General features: G+C 56.9%; 1 protein-coding gene across 1 annotated transcript; it reads right to left on the minus strand.

Annotated features, from left to right (window-relative positions):
- Nucleotides 1-202: 202 nt before the first annotated feature.
- On the minus strand, nt 203-14,767 carry BJ171DRAFT_611208 (dynein heavy chain and region D6 of dynein motor-domain-containing protein; the record flags this gene model as incomplete). The annotated part of the gene is made up of 14 exons (XM_053115275.1): nt 203-381; nt 515-918; nt 1,026-1,146; nt 1,295-1,972; nt 2,096-2,633; nt 2,721-3,391; nt 3,618-8,882; nt 9,207-11,450; nt 11,619-11,985; nt 12,120-12,298; nt 12,564-13,152; nt 13,284-13,968; nt 14,354-14,555; nt 14,687-14,767. 14 exons carry the CDS (start codon nt 14,765-14,767, stop codon nt 361-363), a joined length of 12,045 nt encoding a protein of 4,014 aa, XP_052968369.1. The 3' UTR covers nt 203-360.
- Between the last annotated feature and the right edge of the window lie 403 nt (nt 14,768-15,170).

Below are 15,170 nucleotides of genomic sequence, written 5' to 3' on the forward strand. Positions count from 1 at the left end.
CGACCGAGACATCGACATCGACATCATCAACAGCAGCAGCAACGGCATGCGCGAGCGCAACAGCCAACAGCAGAGATCCTGTCTCCCTGCTTCGAATCAGACACCGAGTATACATCGGCCTCCGCTGACTGGAAGCGTATCTCTCGCCTTGCTTCCAGGGGACATTCCAGGAGGCAAGCACAATCTCCGTCTCCTTGAACACTGTTTGGTCATAGTGAATGATGAATGGGGTGTATTCGGGGCCCAGAAAACAGGGTGTCCCGTTTCGTTTTGGGTATTCTGCATCAAGGGGTATATCGCCGAGGCTGCCGAGAGCGCCCGAGTGCAGTCGCTGTCGAGGGAATAGTTTGCAGGAGGAGTCTATGCATCCGACAGTTGAAGCTGGCAGAGGCAGATTCAGTGTCAGCATGTAGACCTTCTGTTCGCCCAGACTTGCGGCACGATACCAGCAGCAGTCCCGCCATCGATGCACCACATCCCGACCGCCGTCATAACACCAGCGAAGAGTACTCACGACGATCGCAACGCCGCGGTTGATCCAGTGCTTTGGGTTCTTGTTTGTGGGCAAGTACAGCGGCATGACGTAGTTGGTAGAGTGCCCTGTGGTGCTCAAGGTGCCCCGTCGCATGCTGGTCTTGTAGACGGGGCATTCGTATGTGCTCTCGCGGTGCTTCTTGGCATCGTCCGAGTTGGTCGGGATCACCTGGATGATGGGCACCGGGTCGCTCAGCTGCTTCAGGAGCTGCTCGGCCAGGAAGCCGCTCTCGCGATCCCATCGGGCGCCTTCGAGGAACATGCCGCGGATGTACACGCCGTCTTCGGGCCCGACGGCAAAGTCATCTTCCCTCATGACTTTGAAGTTCATCGTCAGCAGGTCGATGGGGATGCCGTACTTGCGCGCATAGTTTTGCAGCGTTCCTTGATATGGGGACAGCAGCAAGCCATGTGTAAGCGCAAGAGGGGATGCAGTAGTCGTGCAGTATGGCAGGATCTAGATTGCTCATGGGCACAGCCCAGCCACGTACCTGTCAAGAACGACTGTGTAAAGAAAAATCCCGAGATCCAAAACACCGGAGGAGCGGATCCAGCCTCGACCCACTTCTGGAAGAATTTGAGTCTGGCCACAAAGTCGTGAACATAGGCTCCCTGTAAACAGCCAACGTCGCCAAGGGTCAGCAATGGCGTGCAAGGGTGGCAGACGCTTCAGTGGAGAAGCTCGGAGCAATGTCAGAGAACGTTTGTCGGCTGGCCAAGTCTCCAAATCCAGCCCCTCCAAGCTTGCCCAGAGCCTTACCAAGGGCTTCAGCGATGGATAGGACTTGCCCGCCCACATCTCTGGGATCTTGCCAACCATCAAACTGTTGACGAGCTCTTCGAGTTCCTTGGACATGACCACTAGTCCCTTCAGTGCCTTGAGGACGTTTTGCAGACTCTCGCGGATGATTTTCAGGAGCCTGTTGAAGCGGACCAGCTCCTGGATCAGGACTGTGTTCATGCTTTCGTCATAGCGAACCGGGAAGGCCTTCTGGATCGCCTCAATGTCAAACTGGTCCAAGAGCTTGCTGAGGATATCGTTTGCGATCTCGCGACAAACCACATCCTGTGACTTGCCGCCGCCTCCGGCCACCCGGGCCTGGGTGCTCAGCGCCGACGAGAGCAGCAGGTTCGTCTCGGCCACATCCTTGGCGATATCCGAGTTCTCATGCATGCCAAAGACCTCTGGGTGCTGGATAATCGGCAGCGACTTGATGTACTGCGTGTACGAGTCGTATGTGCCCTTGGGCGGGGCGTAGTAAACCCCCGACGGCGACAAGCGAAAGTCGTCATCCAGGATCTCGGGTGTGTAGATTCCAGAGAGTAGCGACATGAGCGCACGGCGGTCTCGATCATCGGTGACTCTGCCGCCGTAGTTGCATTCTCCAGCCAGATAGAGCAGCGCCTTCCACGGTACTTCTTCGTACTCGTTAAGGAACTACCGGACCGAACCGAGGTGGAGACGGCCAGGGAAAGCGGTCAATGACGCTTTGAAAGCCATGGGAGAATGTCACATGTTGCCTGTCGTGCCGCTCGCCCACACCCACAGCGACGGACGTACCTTCTGAAGCTGCCGGACGCTCATCCGCAGATCCGACTCGTTGAATTCATACGGGATGTTCCATCCCAGCGGTCCAAAGTTGCGCCGTTCCTGGACAAGTCCGTGGAAGAAGCACAGTCCAAACAGCAGCTTCTCCCATGTGGCCTCAGCGGACCTCTTGATGCCTTTGAAGAAGGCTTCGTCGCTGATCGGATCAGAGGTGTACGATCGCAGCAAGTTGGCCCGCAAGCCAGCCGGTGGCTCGTTCGTCATCTTGACGCCGTTCTGGAGCAACGTCACCGGAAACCGGTCGGACGGGTAACTGGTGAGCCACAGCCGGAACTCTTGGTGGGTTACGTCCGGCGACAGCTCCTCGCATATCTTCTCGAGCGTCGGCAGCCACGAAACAGCTAGATGGCAGTTCTGCAGCACCACCCAGCTTCCGGTCTTGGCTGCGTTGCGGATCATTTGCGCCGCGACGGGGCCCTGTCCCTGGCCCAGCGAAATGCTCTGGCACCGGTTGCCGCCCATTCCTTTTCCGTCGGCAAACTTGAGCAAGCTGCAGGCAAGTCATCGAGCACGAGAGTCAGGAGACGATGAAATAACCCAACCAGAGGCGCCTCCGTCATTGCTCGCTTCAACTCACCCTGCCATGGGGTCCGACCCAGGAGATAGGATAAAGATCAACGGAGTGCTGTTGCTCGAGTCAACATAGGATGCCGCAAGGTCGAAGGGAGGGGGCTCGATATACCGGACCCCCATCTTGCCGCGTACAAACTCCATGATGCCGGGAACCAGCTTGTCTGGTCGAATGATTCGCAGCATAATCAACTTTTGGAAGGCCGAGAGTTTCTCTTCCCAGCCCCCAGGCAGCCGCTCGTTGTGGGGCTCGGGCGAGTCGTACATGCCTTCCCGCCACTGGTCGACTGTATCGGCGAAGCTGTCGCGGAACGTGGTGAACGCCGGTAGCTGCGAGAACTTGCATATCTCTGTCCACGACTTTTCGCTCAGCCACTCGGGCGATGGATTGGGCGGCATCTCGCCGGATACCGACAGACCGCCGGTCAGCAAGAACATCCACTCGTCATGATCGATCTCATTGCGGCCCTTCATCAAGCCGATGCACAGGAGCAACGAAAACAGAAGCTTGTCTTTCTTGAACAGCGAGCGGCAGACGTTGCAGTACAGCGAGTATGTAAAGTAGTCGCGGAGGTTGTCGATGCGGGTCTCGAGATCGTCCGATTTCTCCGAATCAGCGATGCCCTGGAGGAAGAGGTTGATGAACCAAGTCAACGAGTACTGGTACATGGGCTCGATCTGCGGTGAGGTGAGATGGGCCAAGGCGAGATGGGCCAAGGCGAGAAGGGCCAAGGCGGTATTCGAACAGTCAGTGGTTTGCAAGGCCGTTGCGCAACCCACTCTGTGCTTCGCACCGACAGCCAGCACTACCGACACTGTTTGCAGTCCAGATGAGCGCATCAATCCTCAGCATAGTCAGCGAAACCAATGCAGCCGATTCCACTACCGCCACCCGGCGACTTACGTTTGCGAGTTCGGCAATCACAAAGAATAGAATGGACGAGTGGGTTGCGATGGGCCGATATCCCTGCCGCGTCAGATCGATCTGCTTCTCGGTTTCCTCCGATATCTGCTGTTTCTGCGCAATATCGTTCGAGAGAACCTTGGAACTTGTCAGGGCATTGATTGCTGACTCGTCTTCAAGCAAGTTGCCTTGGCTTTTGGACAGAATCTCGAGAATCTGGTCCTCGATTTCCTTGAGCTGCTTCTTGTTCGAGGCAGAGGCGATCACGAGTCGATTCTTCTCCTCTTCCAGCTCCGGCCGTTCTTTGGCGGCGACGATGCCGAGCAGCTGGTCCTCCAGACCCTCGGGTGTGATCATGAAGTTGACAATTGTGACCTTGGTTGAGGTTTCCGGCAGATAGTGGGGGTTGCGCAGCTTCGTTGTGATGTAAAACCTAAAGTCCGGCGAGTATTCGATCACCGCCTCGCCGAGTCGAATGCAGAGCACGCCCGACTGCTTGAATATCTGCTTCGTCAGCAGTGGCTCAAGGACAGAGTCGATTTCCTCGCCAATGTTCTCCAGCAGCACCGGTGTGCCGAACTGGATCGAGTTCTCGAGCGTGCGGACATAGTCGCTGTCCGACAGCTTGATGACCGCCAGGCGGTTGGACTTTTCCATGTTCTTGACCCATTTGTTGGCCTGTCCCTGTGGGTCGATAAATAAGGGCCAGCGGCGTGTCTTGCTCGAGATGATGCCGTTTTCGCACGAGAAGCTGTCGTTTGGGAGCCCAGAGAGACTCCACTGCCGCAGCTGGATCGGGTCGCCAAGGGTTGCAACAAGCGAAAAGTTGGAGGTGCACGGGATATGGTTATCGGCACACTTCTTGTTCCATTCGGCCAGCATCATCTGACGGTACGCCAGCGTAAAGGCCCCGAGATATGCAATTACACCGGATGACAGCAGCACGTCGCCGATCAGGTTGTTGAAGGTGATGTTGAGGGTCCGAGCCGCCTCACTCCACCGGTCCTTCTCACCACCAAGTCCGCCAATGAGCTTCTCGGCGCGCTCGAGCTTCTTGGAGCACAAGTCCACCTGTTTCTCGAGGTCGGCCTTCTTCTCGGTCATGGCCTTGAAGTTGCCCTCGAGCGCCGCCATCTTGTCCTCGACTTCCTTCAGCTCGGCGCGCTTGGAGTTGAGCTTGGCCATCTCGATGGCCAGCTCCGCCTCGGCCTTGGCAAGCGCCTCTTTCTTGGGGCCGACAACCTTGGCTACAACCTCGTACTTGTCCAGGGCTCGCACCCACTTGCACAGGCCCTCGCATGCGGACGACGAGTTCTTGATGATGTTGGGGTCAAAGTCGGGATTGTTGATGTATGTCGACCGGATCTTGGCGATCACCTTGGGGTCGATGTTGTCCTTGTCGTATGACTTGAGGGACTGCAGAAAATGGCTGTCGCTGAGCATCTTTTGGGCCGGGCCCCAATAGTCCTCAACCATCTTGCCAGAGCCTCCGGGATCCTTGATGCGCGCAGGCTTGATCTGCTTCATGACGCAGACCGCCTCCATCACCAGCTTGACAGCCCCCGGAGGGTTCTTCATCGACTTGACAACCGTGATGTCTTGGGGCTTCAGCGTATCGAGCGCCTCCATCGCCGACTCGAGCGCTGGGATTGCTTCGGCCAGATCGGCGTCGCACTGGTCCTTGATAGCCTTGGCCTCTCCCGCCTTCTTGTTCGCCACCTCCTCGTCGACCTTGACGAGGGCCCGCTTCTTTTCGACGTCTATCGACTCTCGCTGGATCACAAGCATGATGTCGTCGGTTTCTTTCTGTGTTTTGATGAGCTGTGGCTGCAGGTCGTGGAGCTCGATCTGCATGGATCCGACCTGCTGCGCCGCCGAGGCCAGCTGGTCCAGACCGACTTCGTACCGCGACTTGAGACCGTTGACTTCCTTCCGCTTGACCCCGAGCAGGCCCTTGTAGGTCTGGATCAGTTCCAGATAGCTCGTTGGCGTCACATAGTTGTGCCGCCGGAGGCCCTCGAAGAACTTTTCCGACAGGCGCCGAGCGCCCACATGGAACTCCTTGCACATGACCACCACGCTCCGCCGCAGCGTCTCGGGCAGCTCGACCTCCTCGAGGAACTTCATGGCCACAATCTCGAGCGCATCCTCGGGCCACACCTGGAACCAGTCGATCGTGCAGCAGTTCACGAGCGACGGGAACATGCGCAACCGGTTGCGGAAGGCGTCGCCGATCGGCGACATGCACAGCACCACGTGCAGATTCTCCTTGCAGCGGTTGATGAACTGGTTGTACAGCGCTGCGGGAGAGGCATCCAGCTTTGGGTTCTCCCTGGTCAGCGCCGCGCGCACCTGCTCGATGACGGCGGCCTTTTCGTCGGCAGCAAAGATGTTTGGGACCTCGCCGGTGTTGAGCATGTTGTTGATGTCCTCGAGGAAGCTTTCGAGCTGCAGCTGCGTGTCGCTGAACAGAAACACGACCTGCTTGCCCTCGCCGCCGACCTTGACGAGCAGTCGCTTGATATCATCCCGCCACTCGTTCATGCCGTAGTTCTTGGCGATCTCGACCTGGAAGAGCTGGTATTCGGCCATATAGGTCGCTAGTTTTGTGAGCGACTGTCGGCCGCTTCCACCAACTCCGACCAAGAGTGCATGGCCTGCAGGCTGTTTCAAGATCCGGGCCACACGCGAGACATGCTCGATTGCGAACCGAAAGATGACCAGGTTCATCGGAGCCTTGGACATCTGGTTGTACTCGTCCAGTCGGCCTCGGATCACCTCGGAAATGGTCGTCACGTTCTGCACCTCGTCATAGAACTTGACGGCGGCGTCGGGCACCAGGTAGTCGCCAAACATCAGCGAGCGCATGTCGTCGTCGTCAACCTTGCCTTTCCTGGCCACGTCCAGGTGGCCAAATACATCCTCGAAGCGGATGCCAAACTGGCGCGAGCATTGGTCCTTGGCGGTCGTGAAGAACCAGGACCGGTCTTGGTCGTCAACGAGACGATCGTAAAAGACTCGGTATACCTCGTGGCACCACAGACGAATGAATTTGGGCGGTTCCTGGAACTTGTCTGGATGGGTCAGCAGCAGCCCCTGAATGACCCGCGCAAAGTCTCGCAGATTGAACAGGTAGTGTGACTTGAGCGGGGTCGGGAGCAAGTTCTCGATGGCTTGGTTGTAGATTTCCATGGTGGCGGTGATCAGTGGGCCCTTGAGCCCGTGCAGGGCCGGCTGAAACCCTCCCGAGGTCAGGTGCCAGTCCACGATTGTCGAAAAGATCGCCTTCATCGTGACCTCGTCGAAGGTGGTGATGCCGACGGTGGTGAAGTGTCGGAGGAATCGAGGCGTGATCGGATTGCGTCCTCCGCCTGGCGGCCCCATCGCTGCCACAAACTGGATATCGATCAGCTGCATCGCGCTCGTATCCTTGAGATCGTACCAGGTCTGGTGGTCCATCCATTGGCGCAGCAGCTCGATCGGCGGCTGGGCACCGTACTTTTCCCTGGCGGGCATGTTGAGATCGTCGACAAAGATGACGGCCTTCAGTCCGTGAGGCGGGCCAAAGACACCGCGGCGACGCTTGTCGAGCTTGGAGAGAATGATGTCTTGTGTCTGGTTTGCGCTCGTCTGGGCCGAAAAGTTGATGAACACTGGTGTGTATTTGTTCTGGGCCAGGCCCGTGAGGAGTTTGTTGTTGACGTAGACACTCTTGCCGGTGCCCGTCGGGCCGACAAAGAGAACCTGCTTATTGTGGGTGATCAGCAGATCCAGAAGATGCGAGTACCGTGCCGTGTCGATTGTCGGGACAGTGATTTGGTTGAACTTTGCCTTTGCCGGAATCTCAAACTTGGGGATGGTTTCGACCCAGAGTTTCCACGAGCCACCAAACTTTCGCTCTGGCTGAAACACATAGTCGTACACAAGGCCGTTTCCGGGTATCGGCTTGTCGATCTTGACGTTCTTTGGGATCGGGTTGCTGTTGTCGCCTCCATCCACAAGTCGGCGGAAGAAAGCATCAAACTTCTTCCTCGACTCGCCGTCAATGGTGCCGCCAAGGGCCCACACGGCTGCAAACAAGAAGGCATTGTGGATCCAGAGGCTCGCGATATTGGGCGCAATCTCCTCTCCTTGTTTTTGCTCGACTGCGAATTCGTCCAGCTGGCACGTCACATAGTTCATCAGCGAGACGGCCATGTTGATCGGCGAGGTGGCGACAAACTCCTTGCATTCGCTGCGGATCATAGCGAGGCATGGCGGAACGACCCAGTCGAACAACGCCTCCAAAATCCTCCTCTCTTCCTCTCCGACGCCGCTTGGGAGTGTTACCAGCCAGGACACCATCAGTGGCCGCCAGCCGAGCACGTCGGGCTCGAGATAGATCATGCCGCAGCGCGACACCGTTGCTGGCGAGGCCACAGCGAGATCCATGACTTCAAACTGGATGCTCATGGTGCCGCTCATCTGCATGATTTCGCCGCTGGTCAGGCAAAGCTTTTTGTTGTCGTCCAGAACGGTGTTCATGTTCTCGATCCAGATGGCGTCGACAGGGCCGTCAAAGATGATCCAGCGACGCTCCGCCGTTCCTTGCTGGGCAAACTCGCGGAAGGTGTTGGCCAGGATTCCATCGGTCCATTCGTGCGTGACGGGATCAAATTGGCCGTAAAGCTGGCCCATGGTGATGGACTTTGGATTGATGAAGCGATAGGCCACCTTCTTCTCGCTGAGGCCCTTCTCGCACATATCCGACAGCGCCGCACAGAGGACCCGGTTTGCCGTTGTCTTGCCCGACCAAGGCATGCCGACGAGCATGTATCCGTGTCGGATGCACATCATCTCATATGTTTGGATGATCTTCTCAACAAAAGGCTCGACAAACTGCAGGTTCATTTTCGCAATGTTGTCTTGCAAGGCTCCGAGCAGGTTTCTGTAATCCGGCGTCGGTAGAACCACCTTGGGGAACAAGTCGGCGGAAATGGCCTTGAAGAGCGGAATGTCTTGGGTCAGGAACTTTGGCAGATTGACGTCGGTGATGGAGCGCAGCATGATGATGTGCTCGTTTTCACTCTGATACCGCAGCTTGAGGTTGCCTGCCGCCGTCAAGACGGCCTTGACGGCCCTCATTCCGTAGTCGTAGTGATCCTGCGAGGAGAGCTGCTCGGAGCACAGCTTGTATGTTGCGACGATCTTGCGAGCAAGAGTGCGTGCCTCGATAAATCCAAACGAGTAGAGCGAGATTTCTGAAATCAGAGCATAGTCCGGCACCTATCCGGTTGAAAGCGCATTAGCATGGATAATAGCTGAGCATACAGGCGCACTTGGGATCGCTGGCTGTGCAACAGGGACACAGCTCCGCTTCTTGATATCGGGCTATCTGCGGGCCTGTCTCAACTGCCGGCGCCGATATTCCGTTGCTGTCACACAGGCATTCAATCTTCGGCAGCGACCCCGATGCCACATCGCCGCAATCACAGCTGCATCACTTCGATACACGCCAGCAGAGGCATTCCCTCGGTATCGGACACCAGCCAATATGTTGGTGTCGAAATCAAGGTCTTGACCGACTCCGTCCAGTCACGACACGCTTACCATCATAGCCACGGGCCGGAACAGCGCCTTGAGATTGTCAGGCAGCTCACTGCGGCCGGCATATCCGGGGTTCATGGTGATAAACACCGAGCAGCCTACATTGAGAGAGATGGTGGTGCCCTCAAAGACAAACTTCTCCATCTTGGCAATGACGGCGCGCTGGATGGTCAGAATCTGCTGTGCAACGACGGAGAGCACCTCGAGGTCGATGCGGTTGAACTCGTCAAAGCATGCCCAAGCACCAGAGGAGGCCAGACCCTTGAAGAACTTGCCCATGGCAATGTAGTCGAGACCGTCCGAGCAGTTGAACACGACGCACTGCTTGGCAATCGCCTTGGCCAGATCCTTGACCGATTCGGTCTTGCCGGTGCCTGCAGGGCCCTCGGGTGCGCCTCCGAGGTTGAGATCCAGAGCACCAATCAGTGTGCGGTAGCAGCGGTCCGTCAGGTGGGTGATCACCAAGCGCGGGGAGTTGCCCAGATACTCATAGCCGTATCGCAGAGTGGCATTGATCATCCTCACGTTGACCTGCTCTTCCTCCCAGTAGTAGCGCAGCTGCGAGAGCCACTCAAAGTCGTTTTCGTTGGTGACTCCAGCGCTCTCCAGGGCCGCGACGACATCGCGCGCATGGACATCGATGACCACCAGGGCCGACAGAGTCATGCGCGCCATCGCGCTGAGATCACCTCGGACCAGAGCCACAATGTCGTCGAGTTGATGGGTGCAGAGCTCCTTGTAGGCCTTGAGTCCGACGGGCCCGCCCTGGCGGATCGATTCGATCACCTCCTTGGTCCAGTAGATCTGACTGGCACAGATAACGACCTGGCCGGGCCACTCGAGCACCCATTTTTCTCGCGGCGTTTCGGTGTAAGCCTTCATGGCATTTGCGATTTGCTGGTGGACAGAGAGTTGCATGACCTTCTCGACCTGGAGAAGCCACTTCTCGACAGCACCCTTTGCTGCCGCCGGCTCGATGACCTCCTTGAGGCGAACGTGTTCATTTTCGCTCGAGCACATGGCGATAATGCGGGTGTTGTCCTGAAAGGTCAAGCTGGCAATGCCCTCAAAGCACTTTTTGAGATGAGGCTGCACGCGCAACGGGTCTTTTGTCTCGGCAAGGATCTCCAGGAGTTCATCGTTGGAGAGGAAGAAGAATCGGGGAAAGAAGAGACGCTTCTTCTCGAGATACTCGTTCAGCCCCTTTTGGATATCTTCGAGCAGGACGTTGCTTTCGTTGAGGCGCGTCAGCAGACCCGGCACATCGGCCACATTCAGGATCTTTGGATCTTCCGAGGTGTTGTACATGATATCGCGCCAGGTGCGATCGACAATGCGGAACTTCTTGCCCTCCGTCGGCATCTGCGCCATGATATCCTCGGAGGTGAAGATTGGCTCCAGATACAGCCATGTCGACTGCATTTTGAGCCACGCGTCGATAATGTCCTGGACTGTGGTCAGAGTTGTCTCCCACCTCTTGACCTCCTCCTCGATGGGCTTGACAAACGGACTGCCGCGCATTGTCTGGACCTTGACGATCTGGTCGTCGAGGAGCGCCTGGACCTCTTCGAGCGAAGACAAGATCTTGGTTCCGGTCTCCTTGTAGTCGATGCAGTTGAAGACGAGTGGCTCCCACTCGTCGCGCATCTTTTGCAGTGTCTTTTGGAGCGAAAACTCTTTCAGCGCCGCATCGGATATGGTCTCAAACTGCGAGATGTACTGCGTGAGATTCAGATCGAGCATCTTTGAAAGCGAGGTGTTTTCGTCTGGGTAGATGGGCTGTCCTGCAATCTCGCCCATGAGCTGCCAGTGCCGCTCGCGCAATCCGGGGTTCCGAAGGATGGTGATGAGCGGCAAATGCGCCTTGAACTTGTCAAGCTTGTTTTTGCTCGACTCGGCAATTTTGCGCGGCGCAGGCTGCTCCGAGAAGGTCTTTGTGAGCTTGAACATGGTTCGCCACATAGCGCCCACTTGCTCGTCGACCTGCTCGGCGTTCAACTCGTTGAAGGGGCCGTTCATCCACTTGCTGTACTCGGACTGGAACTGCGCCGTGGTCTCCCAGAGCTTCTTGTATGGGTCCAGGAACTCGATAGTCTGTTGGTACTTTGCAAACGGCGTCTTTTCCCACTCGAGCAGCTCCTCCTCTTGGTTGATTCCGCGAATGATCTCGTCGAGCTCGCCAAGTCGTGTCTCGAGCTTCTTGAGTTTCTTGAGATACTCGGGCAGCTCGCTCATGATGCCGTAGTCCTGTGACAGCGGTGGATGTACGTCAGTCGAGTATTCTGGCTACACAGATAGCGTCGAAGGATGCAGTGGTGCTGTGATGCCCATTGGACGTCAAAATTTCCTCGGTGCCATGGCAGCGACCCCCAACTCTTGTCGTAGTCTCGTGAGCATGCCTTCGATGCTACCGACCTGGAATTTGGACACCTGCTCAAAGCAGTCGTCCATCTCGGTGTTGGTTGTCTCGATCTTGACCTTGAGATCCTCCTGTGCCTTGGTCTTCTTCTGCATCAGGCGCTTCTTGCTGAGATCAAAGATCGGCATGATTCGTGAGGGCCACGTGAAGGTGACGCCGTTCAGCTTGATGTCCTCCTCGGACAAGAATGCATAGTTGAGCAGAAAGTCGAGGCGCTTTTTTCCCTTGGAGATCTCGTCCTTCAGGGCCAGCACGTCCTTGCTCTTGGCCGTCTCGATGTACTGTATTAGCTCTACGAGCTCCTCGGTGTCGCTCGGCAGCTTCATGACCTTTGCGCTGATCTTTTCGTAGGACTCGCAGATGCTGTGATGCAAAGTGTCCGAAGCGGTTAGTCTCTCGAGAACCATAACTTGACAAGACAGCGCTGGTTGCCCACGACGCACTTTGACTCTGCCAGAAGCGCCATTCCGATCGCGGCGCTCGCCCTCTCTGCTTACGCGAGATTAGCCTTGCGACTCATCTCTGCGACCTGGTCCACAAGCCGCTGGACAAGGATGTTGGCTTTGGCTGTGAGCTCGGCCTTGAGGGCATCGCATTCAAGGTAGATCAAGCTGAATCGAACAATCGATGGCGTTGCACCGATCTCTTCAATGGTCTTGAGGAGCTTCTTGATTTCCTGTTAGACACAGGAGGGACTAACGGTATTAGTAGATGCTTTGAGGCGTATGAGGCGCTCTGATGCGAGTCAGAACAGCGCCGCGACACATTGGCTTGATCATGGCCCAACGGACCCCTAGGAAGGCGGCGCAGCTAACGATAATGCAAAGCGCTTGTCCTCGGCAGATTATGCAGTCCACCAGTGTACAGCCACGACCATTGGGTCGTCGCTCCGCTGTTGCAGCCAACAGCATGTATGTATATCGACATGGGAGATAACCCACCATTTCAAAGTCCTCAAGCTCGTGTTTCTCTCTCAGGAAATCCTCAACCTTCTTCTCAGCCTTATGTGTCAGCAGTGTCTTGTACTTTTCGAGAGACAGGAGGTACTTTTGCGGAGCGATTGTGTTCTTAGATATGATTCCCTTGATGTAGCGACCGTCGGCAATGCGGTCGTCGTCCAGGGCCATCGAGGGCAGATACAGAGGCTCTCCGGTCAGGGATGTAAACAGCTTGGACTCGACCCGGGGGATCTCTTTGATGGCATTGACCATTTCTTCCAGCACCGTGAGCACCACGGCCTCAAGCTCTGAAAGAGGCGGATCGAATCGAATCTGGGCACCGGTGATGCTCAACTTGACCGTGAACACGGAAAGCTCCGAGCTGGCGCTCACAAACTGCGAGAAGAATCCCTCGAGACTGTCCAGCGACTGCTCCATCATGTTCCACAGCTGGTTGGACATGAGCGCACAGACAGACTTGAAAAAGCTGTCGAGGCGTCTGTAGCCCAGATCGGCGTCCGTACAGGCCGAGGCAATGCTGTACCACTGGTCCTTTGTGGTGAAGAACATGTTTGCGACTGTTGGGATCCACCTGGATAAGGTCGACATGAGCATCCGGTCAGATCCAGCGTGCTGCATGCGCATCCTCGGCTTTGCCGGTCTTGGCAGTCGCCGGTCTTGGCAGCTCCCGGTCTTGGCAGTCACATATGCCGCACTACTTACTCATTGAGCAACTTGTTCTTGAAAGCCTGGCACTGGTTCTTGAGGATCGCCTGGAATTCCTCGATGGTGATCGGGAGCTGTGCCGGCGTAAAGTTGCCCATGTCTACCAGGCGGCAGTCCTCGAACTGGCTGTAGATGTCGAGGAGCCGCACCATCACCGGATTGGTGATAAATAGGTTGTCCGTGATGAAGCTCTTGGTGGAGATGACGCTTTCGTGCCACGGAACCGGGGCCCGTGCGATTCTGGGGACATACACCGTGGCAAAGGGCGGAATCGACAGGCGAAGCTGTTCCTTGGGATCGAGCAAGATGTAGTCGACGACCGACTGCTTCAGGGCCAGATAGTACGACTCTCGGATCTCGTCCAGAACTTCTCTGTAGGTTCCCTGGAGGTGGTCGGCAGTCAGGAGTCTGGGTGGGATGTGTTGGCTCATGGCCACGATGGTCGAGTCCTCCATGGGGGCGATTGCGTCGGAGGGAACGGCCTTCTGGACATAGAACCAGTAGCGCTGCTCCGGAGTGAGCTGCTTGGCAATGTTGGACGACTCGAGATCGTATGGATCCAGCACCACTGTTTCGACGGGGCGTGTGCGACCAAGCTCCTCGATCGAGGGGTACATGATAGATATGCGGGATTCGGGCGACACGGGTCGAGACGACGGCGCCTTGTAGGGAGCGTCCTTCTCTGTGCGTCTGCGGGGGCAGAGATGGACGGCTCTATGGTCAGCTTGGGCTGAGATGCTGCACATGCAAGCAAAGACGACCCACGTATCACTGCATGAAGGTGCCCCTATTCTCCCCGCTGTTGAGAGGTACTTGCCTCCCGCGTCGGCCCGAGCGAGGCCGCTTGGAGGATTCGGGATTCTCATCAACTGGCGCCGGACACGAGGACCGGACACGAGGACCGGAACGAGGGCAGAAATGGTATGAGCAACAGAGCCACCAACGTAACTGCAAAAGCCATCAGCCCCATCAGAGCCATCAGCTCGTGCCTGGTGCCAAGGGGAAAGGCCTCGCGGCGCACCAGCGCGTGCATCTGATCGTCCTTGTCGCCGACGAGGCGGGCTCACCTTGGGAGATGGATCGCTTTTGCGACACCGAGATGTGTCGCACGCTCAGGTTGGTCGCATAGGGGCTGTAGTTGTTTCCGATCGAGTCTGAGATGGCCCGGTGATGGCGCTCCTCCTTGAATGGGGCCGCCCGGGTCCACGAGAAGGTCTTGAGGAGCGGCGGGAGCCCGGCGTCCTCCAAGTCACCAACCTGAGGAATGGCCTGGCGATTGTTGGTAGTCGTTGGGCAAAAAATAGCAAATCGTCAGAGTAGTCCGTCTGGCAATGACTCTACGTCGCGCACTCGCGACCGCGGACGACAGACCACAGATTGCAATTCGCGGTCAGTGTTACCGGCTCCGGCTCCATAAACGAGATTTGGCTCTGGAGACTGAGCCCGCGGCTTAGGATGGCAAAGAGGTGCGGATCCGACATGGCCTCAAATGCGTCCGTTGGTCCCTGAGCTGGAGTATCGGTTCAGAAAGTGGAGCGAACGACGGGCTTGCGTTGAGCCGATGATTTTGGATGGTTGATGCGGACTACTCTTGCGGATGCGGACTACGCTCTGTGGATGCCTCAGACGGTCCGGAAGGAGAAATGGCAGGACAAGCGCTGTTCGAAAAGTGTTTGGGTTGGCTCGCTGCCGCATCCGGCGCAACCTGTGGGTACTCAGAGGAGGGCCGGTTGCTATTGTCCGAGGCTGCGAGGGGGCGTGTCCCCTGGCAGTGACCTCACTGCTGAATCAGGATTGGATGGCCTCTTGCACAAATCGCAGCAGACTTGCGCGGATGTCGCTGGCGAGACCGACCTCGGCCACCCATCGAAAGTGCCAACAAGC

Source organism: Polychytrium aggregatum (genome assembly GCF_025602895.1).
Source record: "Polychytrium aggregatum strain JEL109 chromosome Unknown BJ171scaffold_11, whole genome shotgun sequence".
In the NCBI taxonomy this organism is placed as follows: Eukaryota; Fungi; Chytridiomycota; class Chytridiomycetes; order Polychytriales; genus Polychytrium; species Polychytrium aggregatum.